At 46.5% G+C, this 16,328-nt stretch overlaps 1 protein-coding gene across 2 annotated transcripts; it reads left to right on the plus strand.

Annotated features, from left to right (window-relative positions):
• The first annotated feature begins 161 nt into the window (after positions 1–161).
• LOC310851593 (chemerin-like receptor 1) lies at positions 162–7,485 on the plus strand. Of its 2 annotated transcripts, XM_083754162.1 has the most exons (3): positions 162–322; positions 4,895–5,859; positions 7,148–7,485. In XM_083754162.1, the coding sequence occupies exons 2-3, from the start codon at positions 4,900–4,902 to the stop codon at positions 7,169–7,171; spliced, it is 984 nt and encodes a 327-aa protein (XP_083610288.1). In that variant the 5' UTR covers positions 162–322; positions 4,895–4,899; the 3' UTR covers positions 7,172–7,485. The 2 variants fall into 2 exon arrangements, with proteins under 2 accessions (XP_083610288.1, XP_083610289.1); XM_083754163.1 differs by lacking the exon at positions 7,148–7,485 and having other exon boundaries at positions 164–322; positions 4,895–6,850.
• Positions 7,486–16,328: the final 8,843 nt, after the last annotated feature.

Here is a 16,328-nt window from a genome sequence, read left to right on the forward strand (position 1 = left end):
GTGTAAACCACACTGGCCTGGACGAGCTAATGGTCTGGCATGGTATATGGCACGTTCCTTTGTTCCTAAGAGTCTCCTGGGAACTGAGCACTCGGATGTCACAGCTACCGATTTCCCTGCCCCATCTGTTGCATCACTGTCCGGGTTGTGCAAAGTGAGGAACAAACTGTTGTGTACTTCAGTCTTTGCTGCAACTGAGCTTTCGCTGTCTCCCTCCTTGTATTTGTATAACTCACTGGAGAGGAGGCAGCCATTGAATACATCCCTGGCTAAGAACCAGCTTGTCCTGAAGGCATTTGGAATCTGCACATAGTGAGTCAAGGTATGTGCAGGACCTGTGGCCTGTAGTGGCCTTTCTTTTCTTTTCAAACTTGAAGGTGGAAGGAGATTCATTTCTGCTCCCCTGTGACTCCTGATCAAGGAGGTGCGGAAGGCTTTTGCAGTCTTTCAAATACTGAAAAGCCTATTTTGCAACCACAGAGGGACCAGGAAGGGAGGAATCAATATGCTTAAAGTGAGCGACACTCTTAAAAGCTCTTCTTTTTTAACTGCCTCTTTGTTGGCAGCTGAGCTCCATCGTGGGTTATTTCCCCAAAGGCCTGGCACACTGATAATTCATTATGTGGATCACAGATCCTGATCCTCATTACCTGCTTGTGGGCTTCCCAGAGGAATCTCATCAGCCACTGAGGGACACTCTGTGCTTGACTCGGAAACCCATTTCATCGGTCCAGTTCAGTTCCTCTTAGAGTCTCATTTTCCCCACTGCAGGGGGTTGGACCAGATGACTCGCAGGTGTCCCAGTCACCTGTACAATTCTATGGTTCTGTGAAAACAAGGGTGCGTGACACCACGCAGGATTGGATCCTCTTGCTTAACAGCTGCTAGACAGGAGGCTCCGGTTCTGTGTAGCGCTGCATCACAAGTGGCTTTTGGGGGGCGTTGTTTATCAAGCAGCACCCACACCACACAGAATTGGTGCCTCAACAATTGTTAAGCAGAAGCTTCGATCCTGTCGAGAAGGAAAGAGAGGTCTCTTCTCCTGAGAAGATACAGCCTTTCCGGTCAAGTAGGTCGCAGACTTTCCCACTCAGTTTTCCTGCCCTGTCTGCTTCTCCATCTTGCCTGGTAGCCTGCACCCGGATAATCACCCTGGGCATAGTTTTAACTTTGGAAAGGTGGCGTGCAAATAAAATGGTTGATTTGCTGATTGAATTTCATCAGAATAATAATAATTAATAATAATATTTATTTATTTTATACCCTCCCAAGGCCAGGCTCAGGGCGGCTAACAAGCAATAATAAAAACAAGTTGAATGAATACAACTTAAAAACAAGATTAAAATACAACATTAAAATATTGAAACAGTAAAATATTAAAATGTCAAAATAAAGCCTCATCACAGGAAGAGAAAGGAAAAAGAAAGAGGGGGAGGGAATCAAATTGGCTCCAAGCCAAAGGCCAGGCAGAACAACTCTGTCTTACAGGCCCTGCAGAAAGAAATCAGATCCTGCAGGGCCCTGGTCTCATGAGACAGAGCGTTCCACCAGGCCAGAGCCAGTGTTGAAAAGGCCCTGGCTCTGGTTGAGGCTAATCTGACTTCCTTAGGACCTGGGACCACTAGGGTGTTGCTATTTATGGACCTTAAGGTCCTCCATGGGGCATACCGGGAGAATCTACCTCTCTTTTCAATAATTTTCAAGTGAAATTCCTCCCCGCCCACCTACCCCCCATTAATGTATACCTGAAGGAGCATCTCCACTCCCATCGCTCCACCTGGACACTGAGGTCCAGCTCCGAGGGCCTTCTGGGGGTTCCATCACCGTGAGAAGTGAGGTTACAGGAAACCAGGCAGAGGGCCTCCACCCACCCTGTGGAACGCCCTCCCATCAGATGTCAAGGAAATAAACAACTAACCAGTTAGGTGGACAGCATGTAAAATTGTTGTTGTTGTTAAAAAACAGGGAATGGTCACAAAACTGCACAAGGCATTTTTTGGTTCTGCGCCAGCATTGGATGGCATCTGTGTCAACACAAACTTTTACTCAAGGACTCGTTTTGGACCAGCTCCTCTGGCTTTTCAGACGATGGGGGAAGCTGCTGTCTCAGCCCACGAAGGGGAAGTTGTGGTCTCTTCTGAGCTCAGTGTTGTCGCTGGTTTCACAACTTCCAGAATGTGTGATGCTCTAGGCATGGGGTGAAGGAGGGCCTCGGGGGAGCAAGACACAGTCAGGCATGGCAGCCCAAAGAGAAAATCACATCAAGAAGTTGTTGCAGATGCGCATTGTGATATTGGAAGTGTATAGATAGTTCTGCTTGCATTGTGATTACACATGAGTAGCCCATGCATGGTGAGTCCTCACAGATGTTCAGCCTAGAGATTAAACCAGGTTATTTCTGAAGAAACCATAGGCCTTTCTCCTAGGCATGGTCGGCCAATTGGTGCCAAAGAAGGATAGAACTTTCTTTATGTATGCTACAACAGCAGCAAGAATACTTATTGCAAAGTACTGGAAGACACAAAATCTACCCACCCGGGAAGAATGGCAGATGAAGGTGATGGACTTCATGGAACTGGCGGAAATGACTGGCAGAATCCGAGACCAGGGGGAAGAGTCAGTGGAAGAAGATTGGAAGAAATTTAAAGTTTATCTACAGAAATATTGTAAAATTAAGGAATGTTAGAAGGAGGATGGAATGAAGTTATGTGGCTTTAGCAGAAATATTATAAAGGATTAAGTAAAAATAGATTGTTAATGGATGAAAGGAGGAAAGGTAAAGTTACATTATATTAAGATAAATTATAGGATACAAATTGGGAAAGATGGAAAGGATTTGCTGAAATAGCTAACTGAACTAGAATACAAAAAAGGGAGGTGTGAGGAGGTCAAGGAATCAAGCAAATGAAAGATAAGTCATGAGAAGGTTCGTTGTGGGGGTTTTTTCAATTGTTTCTATTTTTCTGTTTTTTATAATTATTTTTTTTCTTTTTTCTATTCTCTTTTTTTCTTATTGTGATGTTAAGTGTTTGTTTAACTTGGTGTTTTTTCTTTTTCTTTTTGTAACCTTTGAAACTTTAATAAATATTTTTTTAAAAAAAATAGAGAGTAAACCAGGTTATCACTGCCATCTCAAGAGTTATTCCTTAGGCCAGTTGTTAGAAGGTGCGGGATTGGAGAACACTCTTGTTTTCAGTTCCTGTTTGCTGGTTCCCGCAGGCACCTAGTTGACCATTGTGAGAGCAGAATGCTGGACTTGATGGACAATGGCAGGTTCATCCAGCAGGCTCATCTTATGTTCTTATATGCAAATGTTCTGGCATTCCTCACCCAACATACCTCATTGAATTCAGGAGGACTTACTTATAAGCAGTAATTCTAAGAAGCAATTAGTATTGTTTCAGCGGTTTGCTTCATTACAGGGTGTGTGCCTTGCATTGTAGAAGTGGGATTGAATCTAGGCCTACAGTTCTCAGGCAAATTCTCCTAATACATTTTCCAAACCACCCCCCCCCCCAAAGTGTACATCAGTCAAAATGGCATAAAAAATGTCTTTATTAAGATAAAATTGCACTAAAATGCTCGAAAATTGTCATTCTTTAAATTGCTGCCGAAATGTGGAGAACCAAATTTAAGACCGGAAAAATAAGAAACAAAAAATGCCAAATTTGGTATATCCTTCCATCCCTAGTCATGCCTAATTTGGAGCCATTCATTTCAATGGGTCTACTCTGAATAAAACTTAGTTGGATACAACTCTCAGTTGGCACATGTAAAATACAGTGGTGCCTCATTTTTCAAAAGCCGAACATTTTGGTTTTCAAGCACCCAAAACCTGGAAGAAATTGCTTCGGTTTTCAAATGTGCCTCAGAAGTCGAACGGCTTCCGCTATTTATATATTTTTTCCAATTTTCTCCATTGACTTTGCAGACTGCCCTTTGTGCCTCGGTTGTAGAATGTTTCAGAAGTTAAATAGTCCTCTGGAACGGATTACGTTGGACAACCGAGGTACCACTGTACCAGATAGACAGATAGATAGATAGATGATAGATAGATAGATAGATAGATAGATAGATAGATAGGAGAAGCCTAAGAAATAAATCAAAATCTAAGACCGGCCAATAAAGACTGAAGATGCTCTGGGCGGCTCCCAATCAAGTATTAAAAACAATACAGTGTTACATATTAAAAACTTCCCTGAACAGGGCTGCCTTAAGATGTCTTCTGAATGTCAGGTAGTTGTTTATCTCTTTGACATCTGATGGGAGGGCGTTCCACAGGGCGGGCGCCACTACCGAGAAGGCCCTCTGTCTGGTTCCCTGTAGCCTCACTTCTTGCAATGAGGGAACCGCCAGAAGGCCCTCGGCGCTGGATCTCATTGTCCGTGCTGAATGATGGGGGTGGAGACGCTCCTTCAGGTATACAGGGCCGAGGCCATTTAGGGCTTTAAAGGTCAGCACCAACACTTTGAATCGTGCTCGGAAACATACTGGGAGCCAATGCAGGTCTCTCAGAACCGGTGTTATGTGGTCCCGGCAGCCACTCCCAGTCACCAGTCTAGCTGCTGCATTCTGGATTAATTGCAGTTTCCGGGTCACCCTCAAAGGTAGCCCCACGCAGCTGGAAGGAGAGGAATGGAATATCTTGAGAGAAGGAATGGCCGGCTGGCTGGAACACTGAACAAGGGTACTCCACACTACAACTATTCTTACAGGTCCCATTCATTCCCACTGATAGCATATTTAGGGGCTCTGCACTAACTGGTACCACAGCAATATGGCAGCCCCCCACAGGTATTAAGCCAGTATTTTTTTAGCATATTGCCAATAATCCAAGGTGTGAGATTTAGAGCGGGGGGAAAGACACTAAATATGGCCTGTTTCCTTTCTGCAGACATCATGAACTCCTCAGCTGACCAGGTTGACACCACACCGGTGGAAGCTGCCATGCGCCACATCGCCATAGTAACCAACGTCATCATTCTGATCCTGGGCGTTAGCGGCAACGGGCTGGTGGTGTGGGCCGTAGCCAAGCGGGAGAAGCGCAAAACCTTCACCTCTACCTGCTACCTCAACCTGGCTGTGGCAGACCTCCTCTTCTCGGCCGGCCGTATCCCTGCCCTTGTGCAGGAGATCATGTACTCCAGCTGGCCCTTTGGCCTTGCCTTATGCAAGCTCCACACTTTTGCCCGCTACCTCACAGTCTTCACCAGCGTCTTCGTCCTCACCGTCATCAGCGTACACCGCTGCCTGTTGATCGCGAGGCCCGTCTGGGCCCGCAACCACCAGGGCCCTCGCTTTCAAGTCCTGGCATGCGCTGGGGCATGGATGCTAGCTCTTGCCTTCAGCATCCCTTATCTGGTCGTGCGCCATGTTGAAATAAAAAATGGATTGCCCTACTGTGTCTATCGGGGAGATCTCAAGAGAGCCACAGACCTGCCTCTGAGGCTGAGCAGGTTCTTTGGAGCGTTCCTGGTGCCCTTCATCATCATCGCTGTGGCCTACTTGGTTCTGATTTGCAAGCTCCGAGGACGGCGCTGGGAGGGCTCCCACCGCACCTTCGCTTTGGTGGCCACCATTGTGGTTCTCTTCTTCGTCTGCTGGCTCCCCCACCACATCTTCGTACTTCTCAGCACCGTGTCAGTAGAAAAGCACATGTGGGGGATTGGGCTCAAGCTGTCGAATGCTCTGGCGTACCTCCACAGTTGTGTCAACCCCGTGCTGTATGGCTTCGTGGGGTATATCCGAAACAGGGGCCTCCATCGGCGGGCTTCTTTCTTGGGGCTCTTCCGCAAAGCTTTAACTGAAGAGGATGAGGTCTCTGCTGGGGCAGAAGCATCACGGAGCCTTAGTCAGAAGGTCTGAGAAGCAGTGAAATGTTGGGACATTCTCACAGGGAAGGCTTTGCCATGAAGTCCCCTGGCTACTTTACTTTCAGTAAAGATGGGAGGTTGCATTGCCTGTAACAAGAGATCTGGTGATCAGGAGAGCTGACATTGATTCTGTGCCTGTGACTTCCTTGATACCCAGAGCTGGATCTAGGCTTTAAATGTGCTCTCCAGAAAGATGACTTCTGTGGGCTTCTTGCCTCCACCTAAACACTGCCCATTTCCCTCTGCATCTGGACCTAATTTCAACCACTACCTAGAGCAGTAGGCAGACTAAGGCAGCTGCCTCCAGAAGCAGACTTTGGGTGTTATGAAAACTCTATTATTTAGCTTAATCATATTGTATTTTTCTGTCAGAGAGGGGTGAGATGGTTTTTGATTTTTTGCCTCTGGAGCCAAAACAACTTGAATAGCCTTGGAAACTTTACTCGATTTAGAACTGAGGAGTGGGGAGCATCTGCGTTGGGCCACCAAGTGTCTTGGGCCTGCTCTGGTCCAGAAAATAATGGCAAAGATATCTGAAGATGGCTATCATATTTCCACCCAGTTTCATCCAGGCTAAACATACCCAGCTCCCTCAACCATTCTTCATAAGGCTTGGTTTCCAGACCCTTGATCATCTTGGTCACTCTCCTCTGCACACCTTCCAGCTCAAGCTTAAATTGTGGTGCCCAGACCTGGTCACAGGACTCCAGATGTGGTCTGACCAAAGCAGAATAGAGTGGTGCTATTACTTCCCTTGATCTGGACACTATACTTGATGCAGCCTAGAAGAACATTAGCTTTTTTTATTTTCTGCTGATGCATCATGCTGTTGACTCACATCAAGCTTGTGGTCTACTAAGACCCCTAGATCCTTTTCACATGTACTACTAGCAAGCCAGGTGCTCCCCATCTGCAAGTGGTTATTTCTTTCTAAGTGCAGAACCTTACATTTGTATCTATTAAAATTTGTTTCATTACTTTTGGTCCAGTTCTCCAATCTGTTAAGGTCGCTTGGCATCCCAATTCTGTCTTCTGTAGTATTAGCTACTGCTTCCAGTTTGGTACCATCTGCAAATTGGTCATAGGGCTTCAGTAAATTTTGAAATTGGATTTGAATTAACTCTTGGCTTTAATAGGATGCATTTGATGTGAATTTAATTTTGGCTTGTTTTCTATTTTGATATTTGCTACATTCTGTTATACTGACTTCCATTCTGATCTGCTAATTGAGTTGTTGTTTTCTGTTTTGCTGTCCTATGCTATGGCTTCCCTAGGGAAAGCAAAAACGCAGGATATAAGCAGCGAATAAAATGGAAGAGAAAGGACATTCTAGAAATTTCAGCTTAGTGTGAACACGTGCAAAATTGCCTTTGAAGAAGTTGTCTGTCCCCATCGCCGCCACCACCTGGTTTCATTATCCCTCGGCCATCTGTACTCAGGGAGGTGTGTGTTACAGCTTTCTATCCTCTAAAGGTCACTCTCCTATCCTTTCAGGACTACCTCATAAACAATACACAGTCTAGACAGTCTCTTTCCAAAGAACAGGTATATTATATTATCCATCAACCTAATTTGTCTTCCTTTTTCTCTGTCTTCCTTAGAAGGTTCAATTATTGCACGCATAAAGTTCTTACTCAACTACATTCTGTCTCATGAGGCCTTTCCATTCCTTTTTATAAGGCTTAATCCTGACCTGCATTTTCCTGCTGCCTAATCCCGGGGTCATTGCAGGGCCCATCATGGATGTAAGGATATCTCTTTGGAAATGACAAGGCAATGTGTTTAGCGAGAAATGCTTGCTCAAAGGCATTTCTGTTATCTCACCAAATCATCTGGGGCTATACTCTGGGACTTTGGCTGGAGGTTGAGAGTAGATTAAAAAAAAAAAAAATTATGACAGAATTTTAGACTGGGAAGGGACCTTGGGTGGAGGAATCTACCCATTTCAGTTTCTCTCAGTTTCTCATTCTCCCCCCCCCCCCAGTCTTAAATTAAGATCTTCACATTTCCACTTTATCTTGCGATTTTTTAAACACAAGAATGCCCCTGTCAAGGTGGCCAATATTCAGGGGTCATGTAGGGTTGCCATATTTCAAAAAGTAAAAACTAGGAAACCCCAAAAGTTGTTGAGTTGAGCTTTTTTTTAGGAAACCCAAAAAGGTGTTCTACCTTTGAAATCTTGGTAATGACTGGGAAAACCCAGGTGTATAGACAGGGGTGGTCAGCACACTGCACAGTCCAGATGCCCTTCCCTATACCCCAGACTTCCCTAATTCCTCCAGCCCCTTTTGTAAATGTCAGAGTAATCATAACACGTCCTCTGAAAATGCCAGCTCAGCAAACGCTCTAATCTCCTCGTAATTGCTATTATACAACCTCACCGGCTAGGTACAGAGTGCCTGCTTTCAGACCTGGGTTTATATTGCCACCTAGAGGCAAGAAGAAGCATCAAGGAGAAATCCCTTCTGCCGGTTCCGTGTCCTTCGTCCATGCAGAAAAGTCTTTCTGTACAACCACATCGTGAACTAGAATACACCATTACAAACAGTGCAGGAAATCGTTCAGATGTCTGGCTAATTAAGCAGCTGCAGATGACTGGCTAATTAAATTGTGCAAGGCCCCTGAATCAGTTCGGGGCCCAGATCCAGGTTAGACTGCCCTGGATCATGCCATGTCACATCAAGGCCACTCCAAAGCACTGGATCACGCCCTGAATGGACTTGTGGGAGCCAGGCATAGGACATATTGATATTCACTGCCCAATAGGAAAGCTGCTCAGCAGCTGTCTTCCTGTTCTGCTAGTGACGAAGAATTATGTGTAACTCAAAACCTAGACCAATATAAATTTAATTTCATTGTCCCTTAGAATTCCTCTTATTTTCCAGCGCCTTTGTTCCAGGTTGGTAAAATGTGAAGTAAATTGGCACTGCATAATGTAGAACTTCATAACTTTGATAGTGATTTCTACTCCCTGTGCCAGATGCTACCGTGTTTCCTTTGCCAAGGTAGCTCTGACCCTTCGATCTCTTCTGGAGCCAAAGCCCCACCCTTCTTCATCATCAACTCTCTGGGCTCCAACGTTGCCCTTGGCAACTCAGGAGAAGCTTAACCTCTGAAAAGGAAGGCCCCTACAGGGCTCAGATACAAGCTGCTTACAGGTGGAAACTGCTTACAGGTGGCCTCTCAGGAGAAACAGCAGCTCTTCGGAACATTTGCACAAGCGGTGCCAGAAAGGACGCTTTCTCGCCAGGAATGCATCGCTTATAAACCGCAGAGACTGAGCTGTCCAAAGAGCCTAAAAGCATCAAAGGGTTTCTGTTGCTGATCTCCCTGCAGTCTGAGGCTGACGCGGGAGGGGCAAGGAATCCGCATCGCAAAGCCTGCGCCGCTTTGGGACGCTGGAATCAGCATAGTCAAGCGGGGCTGGGCTGCCAGAGCAACGTGGGGAGGACGCAACAGGGCATGTGTGCGCCCTGCAAACCAACCCAATCGGACTGCTTGGAAGGGCGCAAAACTACCCTGTTGCGTCCTCCTCTCTCCCCGAGCTTAATGGGGCTGCAACAGCGGAGGAAAGGGCGGCACTGGGGCTGTAGGGCGCCCCGGTTGCTGCCTCCCTCCCAGCCACCCTCCAGTGGGACCAGAGCTGCCTGAAAAATGATAAATCGATGTGGGGAGAAAGCATGGGCGCAGCCAGGATTTATGTTGGGGGGGGGCAGAACCTCAGTTAGTTATTTTTTATTGATTTACTTGATTGAGGGGCAGGTGCCCCCCCCCCCGGGAATCCAGTTCTGCTTGGGACAGTGCCTTCCTTCGCTTGTCCTCCCCTTCCAGGCGGATTTAGTGCAGATTAGCCTAACAGAGGGACTTGCTGCCAGGAAGAGCCCCTGCCCCCTGGTGCGCAGCGTGCGAGAGGCGAGCTGAGCATCTCCCCGGCTGGATGGTGCCTGTTCCACTCGCCTTGCCTCAGCTGCTCCGTTTTGCCCTCGCAGTGGCTGCCTCCCTTGTTCCTTCCTGCTAGCCGCCAGGCCCCAGCTCCGTGCTTCTTTCTCCTAGTGTCGTCGGAGGCTACAGCTGGGGTAGGCAACCTAAGGCCCGTGGGCCGGATGCAGCTCAATCGCCTTCTCAATCCAGCCCACAGACGGTCGAGAATCAGCGTGCTTTTGCATGAGTAGAATGTGTCCTTTTATTATTTAAAATGCATCTCTGGGTTATTTGTGGCATAGGAATTCGTTCATTGCCCCCCCCCCAAAAAAATATAGTCCGGCCCACCACATGGTCTGAGGGACGGTGGACCGGCCCACTTCTGAAAAAGGTTGCTACAACCTTTGACTACTTGGTGCTGGAGGGGGCGTGGATTAAGGGGGCTGGTCGGCTTGCAGCAGTGCTTGGGGCTCAGGTTCCTACGGTTGCCACCTTTGTTTTGGCAAAATACAGGACGCGGCAGAGCGGGGCAGTTAGGGAGTGACTTCTATTGCATCCTTACTGAATGGCCCTTCTGGAATTCGACACACAAATGTAAATCTGTGCTTGGCTACCCAGAGCTCAAATACATGACCTTTCAGCAGTTCCTTTCTTTCTCCACCAGAGTGTGGTGTAACACATTACCCCAGAAAAATTAGCCCAGAGAAATTTATTTGAGTTTGCATTTAAAGGCCAAATTTCATGATTTGCACTTTCTGAAACAACATGCAAACAGAAACACATATGATATCCTTTGCAATTTGCACTTCTCCAAATTTACCGATGCAGTTCTCTAGCCAAGTAATACAGTGGTACTGCGGGTTACAAATGCATTGGGTTACAAAGGCTTTGGGTTACAAACTCTGCTAACCCAGAAGTAGTTACTCCAGGTTGCAAACTTTGCCCCAGGATGAGAACGGAAATTGCGCACCAGCGGCACGGCAGCAGCAGGAGGCCCCATTAGCGAAAGCGTGCCTTGGGTTAAGAACAGTTTCAGGTTAAGAACGGACCTCCAGAACGAATTAAATTCATAACCCGAGGTACCACTGTATGTGCCAAAAAAAAATATATGATTATTATTGCTAGGGTAAAGTGCCTATATTGGTGAAAATGACAGGCACCATCTTTTTTGTCTTTCCTGTATCTATTCCAAACTTCCTCTTCCAGCAAGCCTTTTAAGTGGAGACTTTTTATCCCAGTCTGCATCTGCATTGGCACTATTTTAACTTTTTTAAAAATATATATGGAACTATATTCAAAGAGTGCCAGTGTGTGTGTGTGTGTGTGTGTGTGTGTGTAACTGTTTTTTAAATATAGTTTATTTTACCCTTTTCTTGTTTCATGGTTGCAACTGTTTCATTTGGTTTCTATAATATAGTTTCTATAAACTTTCGGGTTTGGTGGATGTGCATCAGTAAACAAGAGGAATTAAGACTAAGAGAGCTGAGTGGGGGGTGGTCGTGTAATCTCACTGTATACAAGTTGTACAAGTGACAATAAAGTATTTCAATTTCAATTACAGTGATACCTCGGGTTACATACACTTCAGGTTACATACACTTCAGGTTACAGACTCCGCTAACCCAGAAATAGTGCTTCAGGTTAAGAACTTTGCTTCAGAATGAGAACAGAAATCATGCTTCAGCGGCACGGCAGCAGCAGGATGCCCCATTAGCTAAAGTGGTGCTTCAGGTTAAGAACAGTTTCAGGTTAAGTACGGACCTCCAGAATGAATTAAGTACTTAACCCGAGGTACCACTGTATAATTGTATGTTTTATTGTTGTAACCCTCCCTGGGACCCAAACAGTAAAGGATGGTCAAGGAACCTAATGAAACACAGAAATAATACATACTGCCAGACTCTGCCTGCTTAACACAGAGCTATACTGACAAAAATTGGAAGGAGGAGGGGAGACCACATGCTTTACACATCGTTAAACCGCATGTCATAAGATGACAATAAATGCACACACTGCAGTTAGGAACTATCTCAAGCCCAATGCACTGAAAAATACATTTTAAGTTTTGATGAGAGTAATTGTGATAGTATGAAAAGAACGCCATGTTCATTGTCCCTTGGAATTCGAACCCGAGAGGAAGCTGATCTTCTGCTCATTACAGCTGCTCAAAAAGATCTCAGATAGGAGGGTTAAGAAAGAGCTTTGAGAGTTACTGCCAGTCAGAGTAAATGACATGAAGCTACATCAGGGCTGAGGAAACATTGGCCCACCATATGTTGCTGGACTATCAGTGGCTGCTGGCCAAGTTGACAATGTTTCACCTCCACTGTCAGAGACTGAATAGCAGGTCCTAGGCTGTCACTCTAACCACTACACGTCCGCTGCCTCTGAGGGTACCTGGTCCTTCCCTAAAACATGTGGTGATGGCAAAGGGCTGCTTTCCCCAGAATGCTTATGGGCTTTTTGTACAGAAAAGGGAGGCAAGGGTTCATTTGGAAACTCTGCTTGCAAATCAACAAGGCCGATTTTCCAGGGGTGTAAAGGAGTAGCCACTTCAGGTCAACATGGTCACTGGTGGAAAACCAGGCAGCAAACCAAAGAGATCCATGCAGTTTGTACACCAGGGTGTTCCAGGCCTACGCAGTAGCCTCAGGGCCCAGAGACCTCCTTTTGATCTGTCGGCTTTCGAACCCAGCGGCGCTATGAATTCAAGCAGCTACGTGCTCCCACTGTTAATCTAAGCGAGGGAGGTCCATCGTTTCAGATGAGCTCACCACCTCCTCAGCATGCCAGCCTCTTCACCAAGCCCTCACACCAAGCACTCAGGACGCCTGGCTTCCTTTTGTCATCGCCGTCGTTTTTCTGGGAACAATGCCTCAAGAGCGTTTGCTCCCTCTCAGTTGCAGAGACCATTGTGCTCACATTGGCAATAATCTCCTGCCGCTTTTAGCCCTTCTGGAAGCTGAACGCAAATGATGCAGGCGATGGCTCATAGCTAACCCCCTCCTCCTCCTCGCCTCCCCTCCTCCTCCTCACCTCCCCACATCCATGCACCTTTCAGATGGATTTGCAGGGAAATTAAGACTTGGAGAAGCAAAAGGATGGATGTTATCCACTGGGACTCAAGGGGCACTCTCCATTTCAGCAGCTAATGAAAGAAAGGCAAGAGGAAAACCGGGGGCCGTTTGTCTGAATGCTGAGTCTTGGCCTTCTTGTGTGGGTGCTTTCCTTGTGATTCCTGCATTGCACCTAGTCATACAGTTCTATTGTTCTGTGAGATGGTGCAGCAACTGTCTCTGAACAGTTTTGCCCAGAGCGACGAGGAATGCATGTCACCATTGTTTTGAAATCGGTGTGGCAAGTGTAAATGATTAAAGAATTAGTGGTAAAGGTGAGTGTTAGAGCAACTGTTCAGCATGCAGAATGTCCCGGGTTCAGTCCCCAGTATCTCCAGGTACAACTGGCAGGGACCCTGGTCAGTGGTGAAGCTGCATGCTCTGGCACCAGGGGTGGAGAGCAGGCAGGGGCGTGGCTGGCACGCATCCTGGGGGCGTGGCGTGCGTCCCAGGGCATGGCATGCCATCAGTGGGGGCGTGGCACCCAGCATGGTGGGGGGTGCATGGCGTGTATCCTGGGAGCAGCTGCAATGGTATGCCCCTCCCCGATGGTGCCGGGGCAGTGCGCTCACCCCCTGCCCCCATTTCTCCACCAGTGACCCTGGTCTGGAACCCTGGAATGCCCCTGCCAGTATCTGTACCAGTGTAAAAAAAGGTAAAGGGACCCCTGACCATTAGGTCCGGTCATGGCCGACTCTGGGGTTGTGGCGCTCATCTCGCTTTATTGGCCGAGGGAGCCGGCATACAGCTTCCAGGTCATGTGGCCAGCATGACTAAGCCGCTTCTGGCGAACCAGAGCAGCACACGGAAATGCCGTTTACCTTCCCGCCGGAGTGGTACCTATTTATCTACTTGCACTTTGACGTGCTTTCGAACTGCTAGGTTGGCAGGAGCTGTACCAATGTAGACAGTACTAAACCAGATGCTTCAAAGGCAACTTATTTTGCCCCTCTGTAAAGCGGACAGGGTAGAGCCTCCAGCCATATGCAATGGGCCAGAGGGCAGCTTGGGTCTGATCATAAGGTGTGCAAACAAGGAAGGTTAGTTATTTAAGCATGCCTATTTTCATCTGTGAGTTGCTGGGGGTTGGGATGCGAGAGCTACAGGAAACCAAAATCAACTGCAATGGTCTCGTTTCATGGTGTGCCGTTTCGACAGCTGGAGAGAAAGAAGACGCTGATGAGATGGTGAGATGGATAGGCACCAAGCTGTGTCCCAAAATGCTGCTGCTGGCGGAAAGAAGATGCACCACTTTCAGGGTCCACAGGAGAAGAGATGAGACAAAGGCATCATTCAGTACCAAGGAACAAAATCTCTTCCAGCTGTGCAGGCATGCAGCCACATCCCTCACCCCCAGCAAACTTCCACAGCCTTCATTTTTTTTAAAGAAAAAATTATTTATGATTTTCATTCTCATACATTTCAATCATTTTGCAATCATTTTAACATTTCAAAACTTGACTTCCTTCCCCCTCTTTCTGCGGATCCTTAAATTTATTTTTACATATTTTCTGCATATCCAAATTAACTTAATATGACCATTTATTTATCTGCTTTCAATATATATGCTCATGAAACTGTTATTACAATAATTCTGCCAATGTTCTAATCTGTTTACAGTTTGTTTGTAAATATTCAATAAACCATTTCCATTCTTTTATAAAAAGTTTGTTGTCTTGATTTTTCATTTTTCTGGTACATTTTGCCATTTCTGCATATTCCATAAGTTTTTGTATCCATTCTTCTTTTGCTGGGACTTCTTCTTTACATTTTTGGGCAAGTAACATTCTTGCCGCTGTAGTCGCGTACATGAATAAATTTCTGTATAGTTTGGGTAGTTCTGTCCCTATAATTCCCAAAAGGAAAGCTTCTGGGGTTGTTGTTTTTTACAAATGTTCTTTTAAACCTCTTTTTCAATTCATTATATATCATTTCCCAGCCTTCAAAATGGGGCAGAAGTGTTGGTTGCTGGATATCAACATAAATTTGGCAGTTCCATTGTTATTTTCTTATTGCATTTGTTGGTCCCTTCTTACACAGCAAGGTTTCCAATCGACATACAACATATTTAAAAGCAGGAAAAATCAACAGTAGCAAAAGTACATTGTAATGTGAACACCTTTACACAAAACATATTTAGATTTTTTTAAAAAAACAACAGTCACCAGCACCGTCCAATAACAGCAGCAGAAAGGTTTGGCAGCAAAACTAATAACAAACAACTTCATCATAGTCCATCAAGTGTTTACCTGGCACTGAAAAGATGTCAAGGAAGGCACCAGGCAGACCTCACTGGGGAGAGTGCTTCACAAATCCACTCAACTTTCCAGTGGGGAGGAGTTGTGGTGGACCACGTGGCCACCCACTCCCCTCCAGGACTGGCATCCCTCGGAGGTTCCCAGTCACGTCATTCGCCTGCCAGCCAATCCGCTGGCTGGGGGGGGCGTGGCCGGCCCCATTTAAACTGAGACGCGAGCCGGAGAGCTTCCTCTTGGCTCACTTCCTCGATCTCCCACCCTCCCTCTCTATTTTCAGGTTTCGAATTTGTCCTTGCTATGGACCTTGGTTGGCCGCCATTGAAGGGCCTGGTAGGAATTTTTCCACTTGGCAAATTGGCATGGGGCCATTTGGTTTTTGCCTACCTCATAGCAATCATCACAACTTTGTAAGGTTTGGCAGTTAGGCATTGGTTGATCTTATGATAGGGGAGGGGAGGTGTGGCCATCACCTACTCCTCCAAGCTTAAGGGTATTCCGTTAAAGGAATCCGGGGGTGTGGATCTTGTCTGAATTCTGGGGCTGGGCTAGGGCCATGACACGACCCTGTCGGGAACCCAGGGGGAGCTCGAGTTGGTTTGCATCGACGGGGCTCCCCCTACTGGTGGTTGACCCTTACTGGACTCCTTGCATGACGGGCAGGAGTCAGATATAGTCGGGTCAATTCCAATGTCTAAGCCAATACCGCTCACTTCTGTAACCAATAAAGTTGTGGCCTAAATTTGCCCAATAACATTAACCTAATATCTGTGTCTTTGTGTCTTATTCATTAACGAGGGGGTGGTCTCAGGGTCTTGACACGCAAACAGAGAGCCGCAACGAAAAAGACCCTCTGTTTATTTTTGTTCTTGTTTTCTCTTGCCCCCTTTTGCCACTCAACAGTTTGCCAGTTAGTTGCAATCACACAAAAGAATAGGAAGCTCCCTTATATTTGGTTATATCCATGCTGACAGAGAAAGCACTTGTTAGCTCAGCTGGTTATAGCATGGTGCTGATAATGCCAAAGTCACTGGTTTGATCCCAATATGGGCCATCTGCATATTCCTGCATTTCAGGGTGTTGGACTAGATGCTCCTTGGGGTCCCTTCCAACTATGATTCTACGACAGGCAATCAAAATGTGGTATCTGAGTGAGTATGGGT

The sequence above is a fragment of the Podarcis gaigeae genome, assembly GCF_964106915.1.
Source record: "Podarcis gaigeae genome assembly, chromosome: 8".
In the NCBI taxonomy this organism is placed as follows: domain Eukaryota; kingdom Metazoa; phylum Chordata; class Lepidosauria; order Squamata; family Lacertidae; genus Podarcis; species Podarcis gaigeae.

Coding starts and splice junctions, on each gene's coding strand:
- LOC310851593 (XM_083754162.1), top strand. CDS start 4,900: ATGAACTCCTCAGCTGACCAGGTTGACACCACACCGGTGGAAGCTGCC. Junction 5,860..7,147: donor CACGGAGCCTTAGTCAGAAG/GTCTGAGAAGCA, acceptor TGGCTTCCCTAG/GGAAAGCAAAAACGCAGGAT.